We start from the raw sequence: 17,805 nt of genomic DNA, 5'->3' as shown, positions 1-17,805 counted from the left end.
CACTCTCCAGAAAAAAGGAAATGCTGAAAGGAGAGGGATTAAAGGTTGAAATCTAAGATGTGGAGACACTAACAAAAAATGAAGTGAGGAAGAGGAGATATAAATGTGGGAAAGTAAAAGGCTCAAAGAAGGGGAGAGAGGATAGAGTTTCAGCAAGAGAATTGGATTGATAGCTGGAAGAAAAAATGCCAGTACAATTTCAATTTCCTCCTCCTACCCTAATCTTGGAATCTCCCACCCTCCAAGTTGCAATGAACTAAAGTTTTAAATTTACCGTAAATCCATACTGTCAAAGATTCTGGCCCCTTAGCCCTATATGGTTCTTCTAAAATATGTACACAGTTGTATTTACTTGAACAAGCAATTGGCTGCTGATACTACTTTGTCATCAAAACCCTTACAGCCTTTCCTCTAACCACTTGCCTCAGACAAGAGCATAGGGCACCTATGCTTGGAGAGAAATCTTCAACACTCAGGACACTTTGGAAAATACATTTTGTGTTGGGGTGTTTGTATTCACTGCCCTCTTAGTAGTAATAAAAATAAAATAACAAAACAACACTAAATAGGGTTAACCAGTTAAGATAACATGATGTATCCTGTGCAATCGTTTCTCTGTGGTTGAGGCATCCTTGTAGTATTGTGTTTCTGTTGCTACAAACTGATTTGTATTTATACTGGACTCCTTTCAATGCACAGTAATATGTTTCTTTACATTCTGTTTGCTATTGTGAACAAATAACTACAGTACCTCTAGGTCTCTTAAGGCAAAGGTACCCCTCCCCTAGACCTTCAGTAAGTCTTGTGTTTTTGAAATATTTTATAAAATTTAGACCTCTGGCTTGCAAAGAGATATGTTGTTATATTTGCACAAGGTATTTCTTAGCACAAACGTTTAAATATGGAGACCAACATTTTTCAGCTTGAGTGGTTTAAGCTAGGTACCTGAATAAACTGCCTGATGTTTTTTTCAGAACTTCTGAGTACCATTCAGTTCTATAGAAGTCACTGGGAATTATGTCTACTCAACGTTTCTGAAAATCAGGCCATATATTAAGTACCTGACTTCTGGTACACAAGAGGGAAAATGTTGGTGATGGTTTCTGCCTTTTTACTTATAGTACTTTTTTTTTAGTTTCTAGATTGTATGTTAAATGTTTTTCTCAGAATAGCTTGATAATAGGGAACTAAAGGAGAGGTGATCTGTCAGCATGTGAGCTACAAATGGAATGGAAGGTGGTCTTTAATGCAAGTATAGTATAGAAAGTATAGTTGACATTTGGACCATGACAGAACCTTCACAGGAATGATGAATTATAGTTTAAAGGGTAGATGAAGTTACATGCAGTAGGAAAAGAAGCAGTGCTATATGCATGACAAGGAAGAAAGCAGTGAATCAAAAGAAAAAAATGAAAGTACTGAATGGAGTATAATAAATGCACAATGTCTGAGGAAAAGGCTTAAGAGGTAATATAACATCTTGGCATTCTTTAACTTAACAGCTACTTGCCTGTCAATTAGAATTAAAAATCAATTGATAGTAATTTTTTCTAGCCCTACATCCCCATGATTTTTGTGAAGGAATAATGATTAGTACTATTTAGGCTTCAGTTTTTCAGCTTTAAACCTCTCCTTAGGACAAGGTTGACTTAAACTATAGTTTTTTAAATAGTAACTTATGCTTTACTATTCTAAAAGACAAACTTAAGTGCTTACCTGTATTTGTGACATACCATAAGGGGCTTAAACCATTATCACATTGTGCAGTAAGTTTTCTTGTGCACATTTATTTGTTATTTTAGCAGCATAATTTTATGGACTGTCGTATCAGATTTACTTTATAGTCATACATTAGGACATTGAGATGTGCCAGATCTTTGGTGCAATTTGTGTATGAAATTCTATCTTCATTGTATTTACTCATCATAAGTCAAAAACATCCTACATGAACATCAAGTCCTTGCAGATGCAAATGTCTGTAACATTTTAATTTTTAATTTTGTTGTCATTGCAAATCCTTCCCCCCCATTACACTTCTCCATTTTTCTTTCTTACCCCCACCCCCTTTTCCCCCCCCCCCCAACTATCAGTGGAATTATTTTCTTCCTGTCTCCATATTCAGGTAGTGTCAGTGGCTGAGTATCACCGCAGGATCGATGCTCTAAATAGTGAAGAACTGCGCACGCTCTGCAGACGCCTCAAGGTGCCCTCTTCGTAGTTAAATCCCTTCTCCAGAGACTAAAACATCTTTCTCTGTAGTGGCCTTGATCAGGGCAAGTCCCATATTCGGTGGGTTTGTCTTGGCTACAACATTAGAAGAACCCTGCAGAAAATTCCTTTCTCTTGGATATGTGTTTATACACTGATAAAAGAGAGTGCTGTAGCTCTGTGACAAAACGATTATTTCAGAGTTTAAAATCAGAGGAATTTTCTGTCATCTTTGAAACTTTGTTCTCATTACTACATGGTTTCCAGAGTGATGAGGACTTGTGTTTTAATTTCTGTTCTGATATGGTGGTTTGAGTTGGGTAGAAGCTTTCCTAAAAAGAATGCAAAAGAGACTTTGTTTACAAAAAGTAAACTCTGTTTATAAAATTAAATAAGGACTTACTCAGCTGTATGTATATTTGAAGTCTTAAATTCTTATATAAAAAGATCCTACCAGTATTTCGAACTTTTTTGCAAATATTAAGCCTCACAACTTCCATATAAGGTAGATAAGTGTTTTGCCCTTTAGTGGAGCTGGAATTAGAACTCCCAATCCCTAAAACAGCAGTTCAGAACTAATTCTGTAGATTTATCGGATATTAATCTTGAATTGACTCTTGCATTCTCTTTAGGTATTTCTCTATGTACTTTGGCATATGCACGCTTTGGAACTGATGTGTACGTTATGCCAAGTTTACTAATGAAAGCATATCTAAGAACTTTTTTGAAAACACGAAATCTTAATTTAATATGTGTTTCTAAGTATCTAGCTAATGAAATGGTTGGAAGTTTGGATTTTCATTTTGTTTCTGAGTAGCTTTTGCAAAAGGCTATACAGAGAAAAATGCTTTCATGGGTTTGCTGCCTCTGCTTAATTTGGTAGTCAAAGTGCTGTCTTATTGATCTGTTACGCTGTCAAAATATTAGTTGACAGTGATAATGTTATAATACTTTTTGTAGTATGCGTTTAGGAGCTTTAGATTTTAACAAGAAAGTTAACTTGCTTACAAATGCCTTATGAGTGGTAAAAATTGTGTAAAATCAACAACACAAACAGCATATGTTTTGCATGTGGTAGTGTAATAAAAATTAAAGAACCAAATAGAATATAAACATTTTATGGTACTCTTGAACAGCAGTTATGTTTTGTAGAATCTGTACTCAAACGTGCCCTTGACAGTGTGAAATTTGGGACTGAAGAGACCAAATGGCATATGCTGTATAAGTAGTACTTAATAATATTTGTAATTGGAAGGTGATATTGAATATATATACTTGGCTGATGCTTTGTGAAATTATATGCTAACAGATGCCTTTAGTCTGAGATAAATGCTAAGTTATGGAAAGCTTGAGCCTCAAAATGACTAAATAAAGCAAATTTTCTCAATTTTAAGGATTAATGTTAATATTGTAATCAAGTTGCTATTATACAAATATTCCTTACCTTCATATTTTATAAGATTATTTTTAAACATATAAAAAGTATCCTGTGATAGGCAGTAAATTTGATTTTTCTTAGCTGTTTAATGGATTATTAGAATTTATTTAACTTCTGGATTTTTACTGGTTGAAAAAGGTGTTTCACATAGAATCTGATAAATTGGAAAGTTGTCTTTTTGTGTCAAAACTGTTCACCATCTAAAAACTTAGCATTTGGAAATAGCTGCCACAAATTGGTATCTGAAACGCTGCAGTTTTTTCCCTGTATTTAGAATAGGAGATGTATGTGCTAAACCATATTTTGGCAAATGTTGACTTCAAGTATTTTCTGATGGATGCATAGGGGCCAGTCAAAAATCCAGTGAAGTCCGTAAGGTTCTTTCCCATGACTTCAGGGAGCTTTGTCTCAAGCTCTTAGGATAACAATGACGCCTAGCTGTTGTTTAGCACTTTTCATCAGTAGAGCTCAAATCACTTTACAAAAGAGGTCAATATCATTAGTCACACTTTACAGATGGGGAAAGTGAGGCACAGAAGGGCAGTGACTTGCCCGAGGTCACCAAGTAGGTCACTGGCAGAGCTGGGAATAGAACCCACGGCTCCTGAGTCCCAGTCAAATTCTTTAAGCAACTAATACCCACTTACAAAGCCTGCTTTCAGATATTCTAAATGTGTATTAGGAGCTTGAAAAGTTGCACTTCATAACTGCTTTAAAATTTATTTTCTTTGGGTATTGATTAAAATCTCTAGCTTTTGAGCGATGAGCATAAAGCACTTGAAATAAACGTTCTGCATTTAAAATGTATATAACTCAAACACCTTTTTATTACTATTAGAAAAACAGTACATTTTGCGCAGTGATTGAGATCATGTACTTTGGCTTTTAATTGTAGTCAATTCTAAAAGTCCATATTCAACACTGAACACGAAGGTGTGTGAAAAACCTTCTCCTAAATATTAGAGTACATGTGCAAGCAATAATTTCACTGTAATATTTAATAGGTTTACCACAAGAATCAGGGATCTCCATGTCAAATGCCTAATATAACAAACGTAATACAAAATTCCAATAATTAAGTACAATCCTAAATGCAGTGAAGATGATACTTCCTCTGTAAGAGAATTGTGAATGCTTAGCCTACCTTCTGGAGTGCTTATTTATTTCCTCCTGCCTTGCAGATAACAAGGGAAGACATAAATCCAAAGCAGGCCACAAATATCAAAACAGACCTGGAGCCTGAAGCATTTCGGCCAAATCTTAGCGATCCTAGTGAATTGTTGCAGTCAGACCAAATTGAAAAGGTATGGTTGTCAAATAAAACTGTTGATAGAACAATATTATTTGTGTTCTGTAAGTATCCTAAACATCATGTAACAGGTTAAGTATATCAAATAAATAACAGGGACCTTGTTCTGAAGAGCTTATAAAAAATGTAGTTACTAAATGCATAAGAGAATCTTTGTTGTTTTGTTAACAGCTCACAAAGCACCTTCCTCCACGAACTATTGGGTATCCATGGACTCTTGTCTACAGCACTGCAAAGCATGGCATGAGCTTGAAGACATTGTATCGAACTATGTTGGGGCTAGACACTCCTGTACTAATGGTTATCAAGGATAGTGATGGGCAGGTATGGAAATAATGGCCAAAAAAAATCAGAACTGCTGTTTAAAATAGACAAATGAACAGCTGAAACATAAGTGTGTTTTAGTAATAAAATTGCCTGTGTTAAGTGTATCCCTCTTCATGGTTACGTATTGGTGTTACAATTGTGTCAGTGTGCAGGCCATTTTTGATAATGGCATTTTTCTGGGAAATGTTTAGATGAAGCAAATCCAATGTCAAGCCACAACTGTTGCAAATCCTCTAACATTTTATTACTGAATAACATTTTAGTTTCTCTTAACTAAAAAATGAGAACCAGACAGCTCAGAGCCTCAAACGATTGATAAGGCACAGAATCTGTGTCCCGCCCAAAAATGGGGAAGATGGATAGTCGTTGCTATCTAAGAGTAGATAGGTAACCTATGTCAAGCAAGTTGGCTATCTCTGTACAGTTCCCTTAGTGATAGATACGCACATCTTAGCAACCGTCATCTTGAGGTTACAGTGTTGATTAGGCCATCTGCCCAGTTGATATAAAAAGACATTTATAGTAGTTTCAGTGCTGAATAATCAATTCTTTGAGTGACAGTCTGTATGGATTCCACTTCTGGTGCACATGCACATTAAATTATTTTGGCCAGAGGTGTGTGTTGGGGTCACCCCAACCCGTGATACTCTCGCAACCTCATCCCTCCAACCAAGAACATAAGTGGCGGAACAGGCCCATCTGTTCCTCAGTTCCTTCTTCCCTGCTGTGGAACCAAATAGAATCCCAGCAGTGTCTGCTTTCTTGGCTCACTGCACAATTAGTTGTTAGGCTAGTTTATTGTTCATTAGGTTGAGGAGTTAATTTATAGTTTGCCTGTTGGCAAAAGATATATATTGGGGGAGGGGAAGAGGGAGACGGGGGGGAGATAGATATAGATTAGATATAGATATAATATCTACCTCATCATGTCTAGGTTAGTTTATGTATTATCCCTGGAATTGACCGACACTAAATCTTGGGATTTAAAACTTGTCCCTCTTGCATGCCATGCCTCTTGGGGATAGGACACTCTACGAACCTTTTCTGCCTACTTTAAGAGATGGTAACTATGGTTCTTCGAGATGTGTTGTCAGCACGGATTCCATGACCCCACATCTACAGAGTGCTCTAGCCTTTGGATTTTGTATTGATGAAGTAATTGAGGGATGGTTGGGGGTGTGAAAACATCGGGGCCGTGCCTGTGCCTTTGATATACACTGCTGGCCAAAAGAATCTGATCTCACACACCAGAAGTGGAATCCATGTGGGCAACATATTTCAAAGAAACAGTTACTGTGGGGTAAGTAACTGTTGTTTTTGTAGTATATGCTGTACCCCTTCTAGAACAGGGGTAGGCAACCTATGGCACGGGTGCCGAGGGCGGAACGCAAGGTGATTTTCAGTGACACTCACACTGCCCGGGTCCTGGCCACTGGTCTAGGGGGCTTTGCATTTTAATTTAGTTTTAAATGAAGCTTCTTAAACATTTTTAAAACCTTATTTACTTTACATACAACAATAGTTTAGTTATATTATATAGACTTATAGAAAGAGACCTTCTAAAAATGTTAAAATGTATTACTGGCATGCGAAACCTTAAATTAGAATGAATAAATGATGAGTCGGCACACCACTTCTGAAAGGCTGCCGACCCCTGTTTTAGAAGCTATGGTGGTGCTTTCAAAACAGCATAGGTTTGGTTGATGGAGAGATAAATTTAAAAACTTAAATGCTGCAGTTTGCACGAGCCGGAAGTTCTTTCCCTACTGGTATGGGGTGCTAGCTTTTCTCTGTCCACAAATTATATTGAGATGATCTGAAACAGAAACATAAAATCATACCGTTAGTTGATACAGCAGAACCTCAGAGTTACGAACACCTCAGGAATGGAGCTTGTTTGTAACTCTGTAATGTTCATAACTCTGAACAAAACATTGTCTGTTCTTTTAAAAGTTTACAACTGAACATTGACTTAATACAGCTTTGAAACTTTACTATGCCGAAGAAAATGCTGCTTTCCCTTTTTAATAGTTTACGTTTAACACAGAACTATATTTTGGGGTTTTTTTGTTTGTTTGTTTTTGTTTTGTTTTGGTCTCTGCTGCTGCCTGATTGTGTACTTCCAGTTCTAAATGAAATGTGTGGTTAACTGGTCAGTTCATGACTCTGAGGTTCTACTGTAGTGTATTCACCAAAATGCCCAACAAGGTAGTGTAAAGGCCAAGCAAAGATAGCCTTATAGTTTGCACAAAGCAGCATTTTCTGTGCTGGAGGATTAACTGGAAGCAAGGAATGTGCAATGAGATGCACATCTTATACTGTACAAAAGATCTTATATGTTGCTTGGAACTGGATGTAGTGCCAGCTCTGAGGGTATTTGTATATTTCTTAGCTAGCAGAGTTGTGTTTTTTAAGGAATAGCCGAAGCACTAGAGAAGTTGTGCTTCAAAGACTGAGTCTGGCTGTAAATCAAGAAATAATTTTAAGTGTACTATGACTTCCTGCTAATATGTGTGGTAGGTGAAAATATATCTAAGATTAATGTTTAAACATGAGTCTTGCTACTTCTGTGAAAATACAATTTATAAAACTAAAAGTTACTAGTTTCTGATTAGCAGGGTGAAAGTTCTGATTCATATCTCCCAGACTCCATGTATGTGTTTTACCTTAATATGGGTATTTTATTAAAGTTCATTTGAGGAATACTGCAGGTAGCTTTCCTAAACTGTGAAATGTTCCAAGACAAAGAAAATAACTTTAGTCCAAGTCTCTCATAATCACAAAATGCATGTCTGATTTCCTTCTCCTGCAGAGGGCTTACTTTAATTCTTGTCACTTTCAAAATGTTTATGGGAGAACTACAATGTGGTCTAGAATATGTCTTAAAAATAGCGCTTTGCGTTTTGCATGATACAGATATATAAAACAAAACAAATGTACCAAAAAAAAAAGATATGTGGTGTTCCAAAATCTCCTCCGATACAACATAAGAAAAGGGGGAGCATATGATTGTAATGTTGTACTATACAAACTATACTATATGTTGTAAGGTTGTACTTATTAAAAGCTAAATTGTAGCATTTAGCCACTAGCCTGCTTTAGGGGTAGTGGAGAGCAATATTACACCACAGGGAATTTCTGAAGGCCCCAGTGTGCTGGGCAACAGTGCAGATTGCACGTGGTATAGCCTGATCTTCTTGCTTGAGGTTGGCCTGTTTTGCAAGGTAATTATAGAGCCATAGTTCACCTCCTCCCTGTTCCTCCCTTCCCCATGGAGAGATGTGCACCAGGAGAATAATCCCTGCACTCCTCTGAACGCAGACTGCAACTTCAGTGGCTTTTGTTTGAAGCACTAGATGTTTTTTTTATTGCTTGCATGCTCCCCCTATGTGCCTTCCCTCCCCCCCCCTCCCCCCCCGCTAGTTGTAAGGTGCAGTTACAACCTGATCCTGAAAGGGAAAGTTATTTGAATTGTAAAGATTCCATTTTGTCATGCTTGAAAACATAACACCTTGAATATAAAAGTAGAGAAAAGAATGGTTTATATGAAGATATGACGTCCTTCAATACTGAAAGTTTATTTTAATAACTGAAGTTCACAGTATCTGTATAAGATTCCAGGGATGTCACTGTCACTCTGAAACCTTAAATGGCTGAGTCAGTGTGAAGCAATAGGAGCAGCTAATTGAGAGGTTTTTTCTTCAGAATATCACCAGGTTGCATCATCACTGGATTTTGCAATCAATTACCATTCAATTTAAGTTCTCGGCCATTTTGACTTTACAAATTACATCCATGCAGTGAACAGCTGCAGTAAGGCATGTATCTATGTCATGCCAAGAGTCCTAAGAATATTAGAAGTAAACAACCAATCACTGCCCTTACCCTGCAGCTACTTTGCATGCACCAATTTTATTGGTTGTATGAGGGTACTACATAGATCCCTTCTGTCACACCCTGCATCCAGCTGTCACCAGTGCAAATCAAAACAAATCTCTTAGCACAACACCCAACACAAATCAACACAACCAGTGTACACAACAGCCCCAGACAGGTCTTCACCACAGCGCACACCCCTTATTCACTATCCACCCAAATCAACACATATCTTCCAAGATTGTCACTCTCTGTGTCTCACTCTGGAGCCTAGAATGTCTGAGTGATGAATGAGTGATGGAAACTGCTACAAGCATGGATGAGGGGGTTTGGTTTAGAATATCACATTTCAGTTGTCACTGGGCCCTGTGAGAACCAGGTGGAATGTTGGAATCCAAAGGTTCTGTGGCAGTTGGAATGTAACAGTTGATCAGAGAAGCAGGGAGTAACAGCTGTGTGAGGTAACACAGAGGTGGGTGTATCTCCGGCCAGGGGGCAGTTCTATGCACAAACCTTGGAGAATGTACAAACAGCCACATTGCTCGCTACAACGCAGTATTTTGGGACTCTAATTTCCATGTATGATCTTCCTTTACTCTACATGACTTCCTGTTTCATACACATCAGTAATCATCCCACGTCATTGGTACAGGTAATGGTTGCCATGACTATAGCACCACTAACACCATAGTAGCCTGCCCTGAGTTGATACAGCTTTCTGTTATGTTACCATGTTTACTGCTTGGTGTTTTGTGAGCATGTTTCCTCCTACAGTGTTGGGTGAAAAAGTGCACAGGCATACTGGTGCAAAGGGCTGCCACAGATATTGAAATAATCGGATTCCAAACCGTACAGAATTGGGCACAGAGCTACCCCATGTCTGGAGGCACAGCAAAATATAATTAACTTGGTCCCTGAATAATAGTTGAGAAATCAAAAAAATGAAGCAAAGTACCTGACCTGGACAACAAGGCTTATTGTTGTACCAGCTTTGTATGTTCTGATGGGGGTCCATGCTATTTAACATACAGTATTGAAAAAAGATGGACAGGAGCACTGATGTAGAGTATGTTTTATGAATGTTTATGTTCTGCCAACTTCACTTCATTCTTCTTGTGAGAAGTTACCCAGGTCTGTTTAAGCCATTTGTGTTCCCTATTTAGGGATTTGAAGGTACATTTCCTGTCTATTAGTGATAGGAAATGACAGTGCTTCTTCTTAGTCCTGATGAACTTCGTAATCTCTTCAACTTTGCTGCCTTCCAAAATTTTCCATTTTTTATTGTGTTTTAAAGAAGTGTCAAATTGAGCAGCTGAGTAAAGATCAGGTAAAAATAGAGCACCTTACTGAACACCTCATGAATTCCTCTTTTGGCAGAAAATGTGCAAAATCCTCTTAGAGGTAGAGTTTGAGGTTAAATTATTTTTTTGCCCATTTGTCTCAACATAGTAGAAAAATTCTGTATTAGAATAAAACCCTGTCAATAGAAGTCTTAGAATCAGATGAGCCAAATCATCAGTATACAGGGGCTGTTTTCTTTCATCTGCTCAAACACTTCTGATATTGCTATCAGACTGAATGGTAATAGACAGTCAATGGGGCCTGAGTGCGGGCCACCCCTTTTCCTCCAGTGTCTCTGAAGGGAAAATGAATGAGAATACTCCATTGAATAAAGTTGTGGGAGAAAATATTATATAAAGAAGCAATTAAGTTAATGAGCCTTTGGACAAAAACAACCAATAAAGTATACTTTGGACAAAAATAAGCCAGTAAAGTGTGTATATATAAAAGAGAGCCCTATTCCTATCATATCTAAAAAAAATTTTTAGGCATATAAGGTGCAACCTGTGAAATAGCTTGCTTACTTTCTGTGAATGACATATTCTTCTTCGAGTGATTGCTCCAATGCATTCCAGTTAGGTGTGCGCGCCGCGCGTGCATGGCTCTTCGGAAGATTTTTACCCTAGCAACTCCGGCGGGCCGGCTGGGCGCCCCCTGGAGTGGCGCCGCTATAGCGCTGAATATATACCCCAGCCGGCCAGATTGCTGGCATCATCTGAGCTGATTCTGTTTGTATGAAACTGTTTGAATTTTGGAACAAGCAGGGGAATAGCTTTTTCCAACTAATGCGTTAAGTGGTAGTGGTTTTTTTTTTAAAGACTTTAGAATCAACTTGATTAGCGAGTTTGATTATGGGCCAATACAACTAAGATGGTATCTGCCAGGTCTCTTCAGCAAGACTGCCAATAATTTTGTGAACAAAATCTAACTCTTTGAATTGACTTGCACAAAATTAGTTTGTGTCCCCTTTAAGGAATAGAGGGAGGAAAAAATCAAAATTTCTAGAATCAGACTGGAAAAATTGGGTTATGCTCTGTGAACCAATTGGGAGCATCTTCACTTTTTATGAATTTGGATTATCAGTTATCAAATCTCAATTGTCTTTCTCCCATTACTTTTCTGACAAGTAACTCCTCCTGCTCTAAGACTACAGTAGAACCTCAAAGATATGAACACCAGAGTTAGACTTATTGGACAACTGGACACCATGTGGAACCGGAAATAATCAGGCAGCAGTGGAGACAAAAAAACAAACAGCAAATAAATATTGTACTGCCTCTGGGCTTTAGCCCAAGGCCTCAGGGCATCAGTCACAGGTAGTTGGGGCTGCATCTGAAAGTTAAGGGGAGAGGAGAGGAGAGAAGGAGGGATAACAGTGGTTTGAGCATTGGCCTGCTAAACCCAGGGTTGTGAGTTCAATCCTTGAGGGGGCCACTTAGGGATCTGGGGCAAAAATCAGTAGTTGGTCTTGCTAGTGAAGGCAGGGGGCTAGACTCAATGACCTTTCAGGGTCCCCTCCAGTTTTATGAGATATAGGCATATCTCTATATATCTATCCGGGTAAGTATTTCAAAGTTGTTTATAAGGCAAAACTTGCTTTAAAAATATTACTGTAACCACAGTTTATAATCTATAAAGCTTTGTTAAATTTATTTAACTTTAAAATAACTTTGAAATACATGTGATTGTGAGAGATTTTCAGTGGGAGTAAATGAGTGAATGAATTGTCTTTTTTTAAAATCTACTCGGAAGGATAGTATCATCCAGAAAGCTTTGAGAAATCACATTTAATATTCTTACAGTGAATAGCAAATATTTATCAAAGGTACAGTATTATAAATAGTCACTGCAGTTTTCCTTTTTAAATAAAGCTCCATACTGTCTTTACATAGCTGCTCCTCCAGTTGGGTTTCTTTCATTTCAGTTGTAAATCTAAACCACCTCAAAACAAGGTCTCTTCAGGAGATTCTATGGGCAAGAAACTCCAATGTTAAGACCTGGTAAAGTTCCTATTACAAGCTGTCCTGACCTGAAGAATATATGGTGGGGTCTGTTCTAAAGCTTTATTTTGATTAGAAAATTGTGTTCAGATCGTGCTTACATAATATCCCTTAAGGATTGAGTTCTCTGAGGGGATCAACAAGCATGTGGACTAGGGTGATCCAGTGGATATATTGCACTTAGATTTTCAGAAAGTCTTTGACAAGGTCCCTCAGCAAAGGCTCTTAAGCAAAATAAGCTGTCATGGGATAAGAGGGAAGGTCCTCTCATGGATCAGTAACTGGTTAAAAGATAGGAAACAAGAGGTAGAGATGAATAATAATTTTTCAGAATGGAGAGAGGTAAATTAGTGGTGTCTCCCAGGTGTCTGTACTGGGACTCATACTATTTAACAAATTCATACATGATCTGGAAGTGAGGTGGCAACATTTGCAGATTATATAACAGGGTTCAAAACAGAACTAGATAAATTCATAGAGGAATGACTCTATTAGCCAGGATGGGCAGGGATGCAAAACTATGCTCTGAAGTGTCCTTAACCTCTTCCTCTGCTGAAATCACTGTTAGCCAGTCAGCTAACTCATTAACCAATCACTCAGTTAAATGTTTTGCTTTTTGGGAAACTAATACTTGTTTAATAGTACGCTGTCTACTAGTGATGACTGGTAATAACTAGCTGTGTGTGATGGTCTTAAACAGGCCTAATAACCATTTCAAACTCTTATGGTACCCAGGAAAGAGCCCAGAGCCTGGATGAAATTAGGCTCTGGCCTGGTCTACACTGAGGGGGGCGGAATCGATCTAAGACACGCAACTTCAGCTACGAGAATAGCGTATCTTAGATGGACTTAAATTGACTTACTTCACATCCTCACAGCACGGGATCAACGGCTACCACTCTCCCGTCGAGTCCACTTCCGCCTCTCGCCTTGGTGGAGTTCCAGAGTCAACATGGAGCGTGTTCAGGGATCAATTTATCGCATCTAGACAAGACGTGATAGATCGATCCCCGATAGATCGATCACTAGCCGCCGATCCGGTGGGTAGTGTAGACATACCCTCTGTTGCCAGGGTTGAGGCGATTGTACCATCCCTTTCAGTCAGACCAGAATGAGGAGTTAAGGAAAGAGCCACCTCTGTTCCAACAAGAAACTACCCTGATAGGGAGATGGCCTATAATAAGGGACCTATGAGGATGTATGTATGTGTAATTCAGTGTATATTAGTAGTAGAGGAGAAAGTTTGCAACAGGAAGCAAAGCCCAGAATCTTTTTGGATCTGGGAATTACCCCCCAAAACATTTGTATCTTGCTGTCTCCAACTGTTGTGCATATGATTTTAATTTTTAATTCTTGCACTTCTTATTCTAGGCTGATTAGTCAGCAAAGAATTGCTTGTTAGTTGCTTCATGTCCCTCCCTACCAAAATCCTCACAAAACAGCCTGCAATATCTCCGTTACATGTGGTATCATTAGATCTTTTGAGGTTTCTGTGCTTATCCCAAAAGCAGATTTCAAATCTACCTACATCTAAAATGATAACAGTATGTCAGATACCCACGTAACAGAAAAATATGTCATTAGTAAAACTATAAAGGTTTTGTTGATGCAATGTAGATTGTGTAGCTTCAGCATTCTTCTTACACTTTTGTTCTCAACTTTTTCTTCTCTCCTATAGGTTTTTGGTGCACTAGCTTCTGAACCTTTTAAAGTGAGTGACTGCTTTTATGGCACTGGAGAGACCTTTCTGTTTACTTTCTCTCCAGATTTTGAGGTAAGGAGATACAACTCCTTTACATCTTATTTAACCATTCAGTATTACTGTATCAACAATATTGACTACAAGAAGCTATGTTTAAGGGGTGATAAAGACCCAGTTACACCTACCAAGAAAAAATATCTAGCGTTAAGGTAAGAGCAAAGGAATGGGAAGGGACATAGGAACTGGGATGATACTTATACGTTAATTTAATGGTATAGTAAAGGCTGTGGCATTCCACATATGCTGCAGTTTGGCTAGGGGATATTTGGGGATACCAGTAAAGATGGAGTTGAAGTAATTGAGACAAAAGTTAATGAAAATATGGGTATGGATTTGGAAAGATTGATAGGCTAAACAAGTGTATGTAGGCATTATTTTAGAGGTGAATTTGTTCACTGGAACTAATCCATTTACTCTTTAAATATCTGTATAATCGAGAGCTGTGGATTTTCTCACTGACACTAGAATCATGGTAGACTTCTGGATCAGGAATAGTGTGACAACACTTGGAATTCACAAAATTCAATTTTTCAAATATTTAACTTGCTATTCTCTACTTTCATTAGGTCTTCAAATGGACAGGAGACAATATGTTTTTTATTAAAGGAGACATGGACTCTCTAGCTTTTGGTGGGGGAGGGTAAGTCATGATTCATACTGTTATTCATTGTGAAGAATTGATTACAATGGTCTTTGTTTAATGTTGTGTACACACAGTAAAACTGGTATTAATTTTAATTTTAGAAATCTCAAGGCCCAAGAAGCTTTAATGCTAATTATAGATATATGTATGTATCTATCAGTTGTCAATAAGAAAACCATTTAACACTCGTTGTAAACTCAACTTGTACGTTTATTAGACTGTTAGGCATTCCTTTGCATTGCTTCAGCAATGGAAGACATAGAAAGTTTTACCTCTGATAGGTCAAGATACCTTTACATGTCCTGGTTGACAGCATACTTGCTTTGTCTGAAACTGATACAAGATGTTAACATTAAAAAAAATTAATGACTAGCAAGGCAATTGAAATATATAGTAAATTGCCTAAAATTATAAAAAATGTTGTTTTTGGCAGAACAGAGAATTGAACCTAGGTTTGCAGAGTCCCAGGTTAGTGTCCTAACGCTAGTACTCTGACAAATATGTCCCAAGAAATACTTTGTCAGAAAAATCTGTTTCCAATAAACCTAGGACATGAATACTTGAAAGCCTTGAAATGGTATTCCATAATCTTTATTTTTTTCCCCCAATGCAGCACCCATATTTTCAACTTACTTCTATATTTTTTTTAAATCACTCTCTGCTCTTCTAGTGCAGACATTTTGTTCTAAATTACTAGAGTATTCTTCCATAAAAGAAGAGCAGTGGCCGGTGCAGCTGCCTGCAGGGCTGCCCGAGCGGCTGGCTGCACAGCCGCTCCAGCTGTGGCTTAGCAGCCCTAGGATCAGCCACACTGGCCGTTGCAGAAGTCAGAGGTCACAGGAAGTCACAGAATCCGTGACTTCTGTGACAAACACAGAGCCCTATTTATAATTCTAGCAACTCTAACTGCATTTGTTAGGTTAACTTTATTCTCCTTCGTGAATTATTTTTATATAACTTCTCTATGTTCTAGGGGTGAATTTGCTCTTTGGCTTGATGGGGATCTCTACCATGGAAGAAGTCACTCTTGTAAAACATTTGGGAATCACACACTTTCTAAGAGAGAAGACTTCATTATCCAAGACATTGAAATCTGGGCTTTTGAATAAGTGTATATGTGTCTCTACAGGCTATTGTCCCAAACCTGACATGAATCAGTGCAGCTCAAAAAGCCCTAGAAGCAATAGAATACAGTATTTATATACTATAGTTTTAAAGTTATCTTCATGATGATCCAGATACAATTTTGAAATAGTATATTTAAAGTTGTCATACTTCATTGTATGCTTAAGATATTTCTATAAGTCTAGGCCACATGGGCTGAAACTGAATGTCAGTTGAGTTAATCTTGCTGTTGTGGAGCCAGCCTCCCAAATTATCTGTCCTTTAGTCTACCCCTTTGTCTCTTCAGTTCCCCGAAACATCTGTCTACGATCCCTTTAGGACTGCTTTGCTATATCTCAATTAAGATTATTTTTCTATTAAAACTGTATCTCTGAATGGAGCTCCCCCTTCAGGGCCTGTATAAGAGGAAAGTTTTGAGTGTGATGATTTGGCAGCCACGCTGCAAACACTGGTCCAGACCACTGATTGATTGATTCACATGGTGCCACTGCTAGACAAGAAGTTTAGCATTCTGTATTGGAGCATACCATTACCTTAGTCCTGGTTAGAAAATTCATCCAAATTCAGTTGTGCCACTTGTTTTATTAATGTCCAGTTTAGAGAAAACATGTCAGTAACATCCTAGTAAAGTTCTAGTTGTGTGCTGATTATATTAAAGAGTATTTTGCACATGCTGTTAATGATCTGCAGGTTTGGGACAAATGAGGACAGCATTGAGCTGTGTGATAAAAACATAAAATAGCAAGGGAATGTGAGAATGTGATAGTTCCACTGGGTTTAATGGATAAATCAAGTAAAATGCAGTGAACAAATTTGTAGCTGTAGTAGGGCATTATGCATACAGACTATGAAATTGATGCATTTTTCTTCAACGTAAAGTGTCAGATATATACTGTTTTATAGATAAACTGTTGTAGCCTTGTAGCACATCAACTCCAAGAACATTGCTTATTCCTGTCCAAAAGAAAAAAATAGTTGTGATGTTTTTGAGTGGATTTATGTTGTAAACTACAGTTAGCACCAGCTCTGATAAAATGGGGTAATGTACTATAGGTAGCCAATATTGTAACTCAGTAGACTTGTGGAATATGCAAATTTACTGTCATGTGACCTCAAAAAAATGACAGGCTAGAATACAGTACCGGTAGCTCTTGTTCACTTTTGTAGGAAAACTGATAAGCCATTGTGGCAATAACAGCTCAACAAAAGTTATTTTCAAAGCTTCTATTCTATGTTATGCAAAAAAATTGCTGTTATAAGTGTGACAGTGACTGACTTTGTGCTGAAATTTCAGCTGTTCCAGATGAACATTGTATATTATCTTGTAAATTAATGTTTAAAAGTAGTTTTGTTATTATAGAAAAGTGTTGATTAACGGGTTGCTTATAGCACTTTACATTATTCTAGAAATGGAATAAAAGCCAAATGGGTTGGCTTAAATAGATGTAGTTGTATAGTATTTCAATATATTTAGTTCTTTGAAAAGTTTTAAAAACGTATCTGAGGAAAGATTACTGCTGTGGTAATGAAAAAGGGCAGATGCTCTATGTATAATATGCTAATGCGCAATATGAATAGAAATACAGGGCCCCATTTCCTGTCTCTATGTATAGCTCTTTACCCTTGTTAGAGCTTAGTACAGTATGTAGATTAAATGTTTACAAAAATAAGGAACTGTAAATATATTAAATTGCTTTTCTCCCCATTGATCTTCCACAGCAGTATTATTGTCTTTGTGGAGTTAAGACTGACTATAAACAATCCTGTAATGGATTT

The 17,805-nt window shown here is 37.7% G+C and overlaps 1 protein-coding gene across 9 annotated transcripts in view; it reads left to right on the top strand.

Moving 5' to 3' along the window:
* Positions 1-17,805, top strand: part of OXR1 (oxidation resistance 1) — a 556,965-nt gene that overhangs the window by 537,513 nt on the left and 1,647 nt on the right. For 5 of the 9 annotated variants that reach the window (XM_045003186.1, XM_045003185.1, XM_045003187.1 and 2 more), the window contains 5 exons: positions 2,123-2,203; positions 4,828-4,950; positions 5,127-5,279; positions 14,178-14,273; positions 14,828-14,901. In XM_045003186.1, coding sequence (XP_044859121.1) covers positions 2,123-2,203; positions 4,828-4,950; positions 5,127-5,279; positions 14,178-14,273; positions 14,828-14,901 — 527 coding nt within the window. Of the gene's footprint in view, positions 1-2,122; positions 2,204-4,827; positions 4,951-5,126; positions 5,280-14,177; positions 14,274-14,827; positions 14,902-15,877; positions 17,697-17,805 lie in introns of those variants that run through there. The other 4 variants (XM_045003192.1, XM_045003190.1, XM_045003193.1 and 1 more) reach the window with 2 other exon arrangements.

The sequence above is a fragment of the Mauremys mutica genome, chromosome 2, assembly GCF_020497125.1.
Source record: "Mauremys mutica isolate MM-2020 ecotype Southern chromosome 2, ASM2049712v1, whole genome shotgun sequence".
Lineage (NCBI taxonomy): Eukaryota > Metazoa > Chordata > Testudines > Geoemydidae > Mauremys > Mauremys mutica.
Note: the sequence above shows the minus strand (reverse complement) of the source record. Positions and strands in the feature narration are given on the sequence as shown.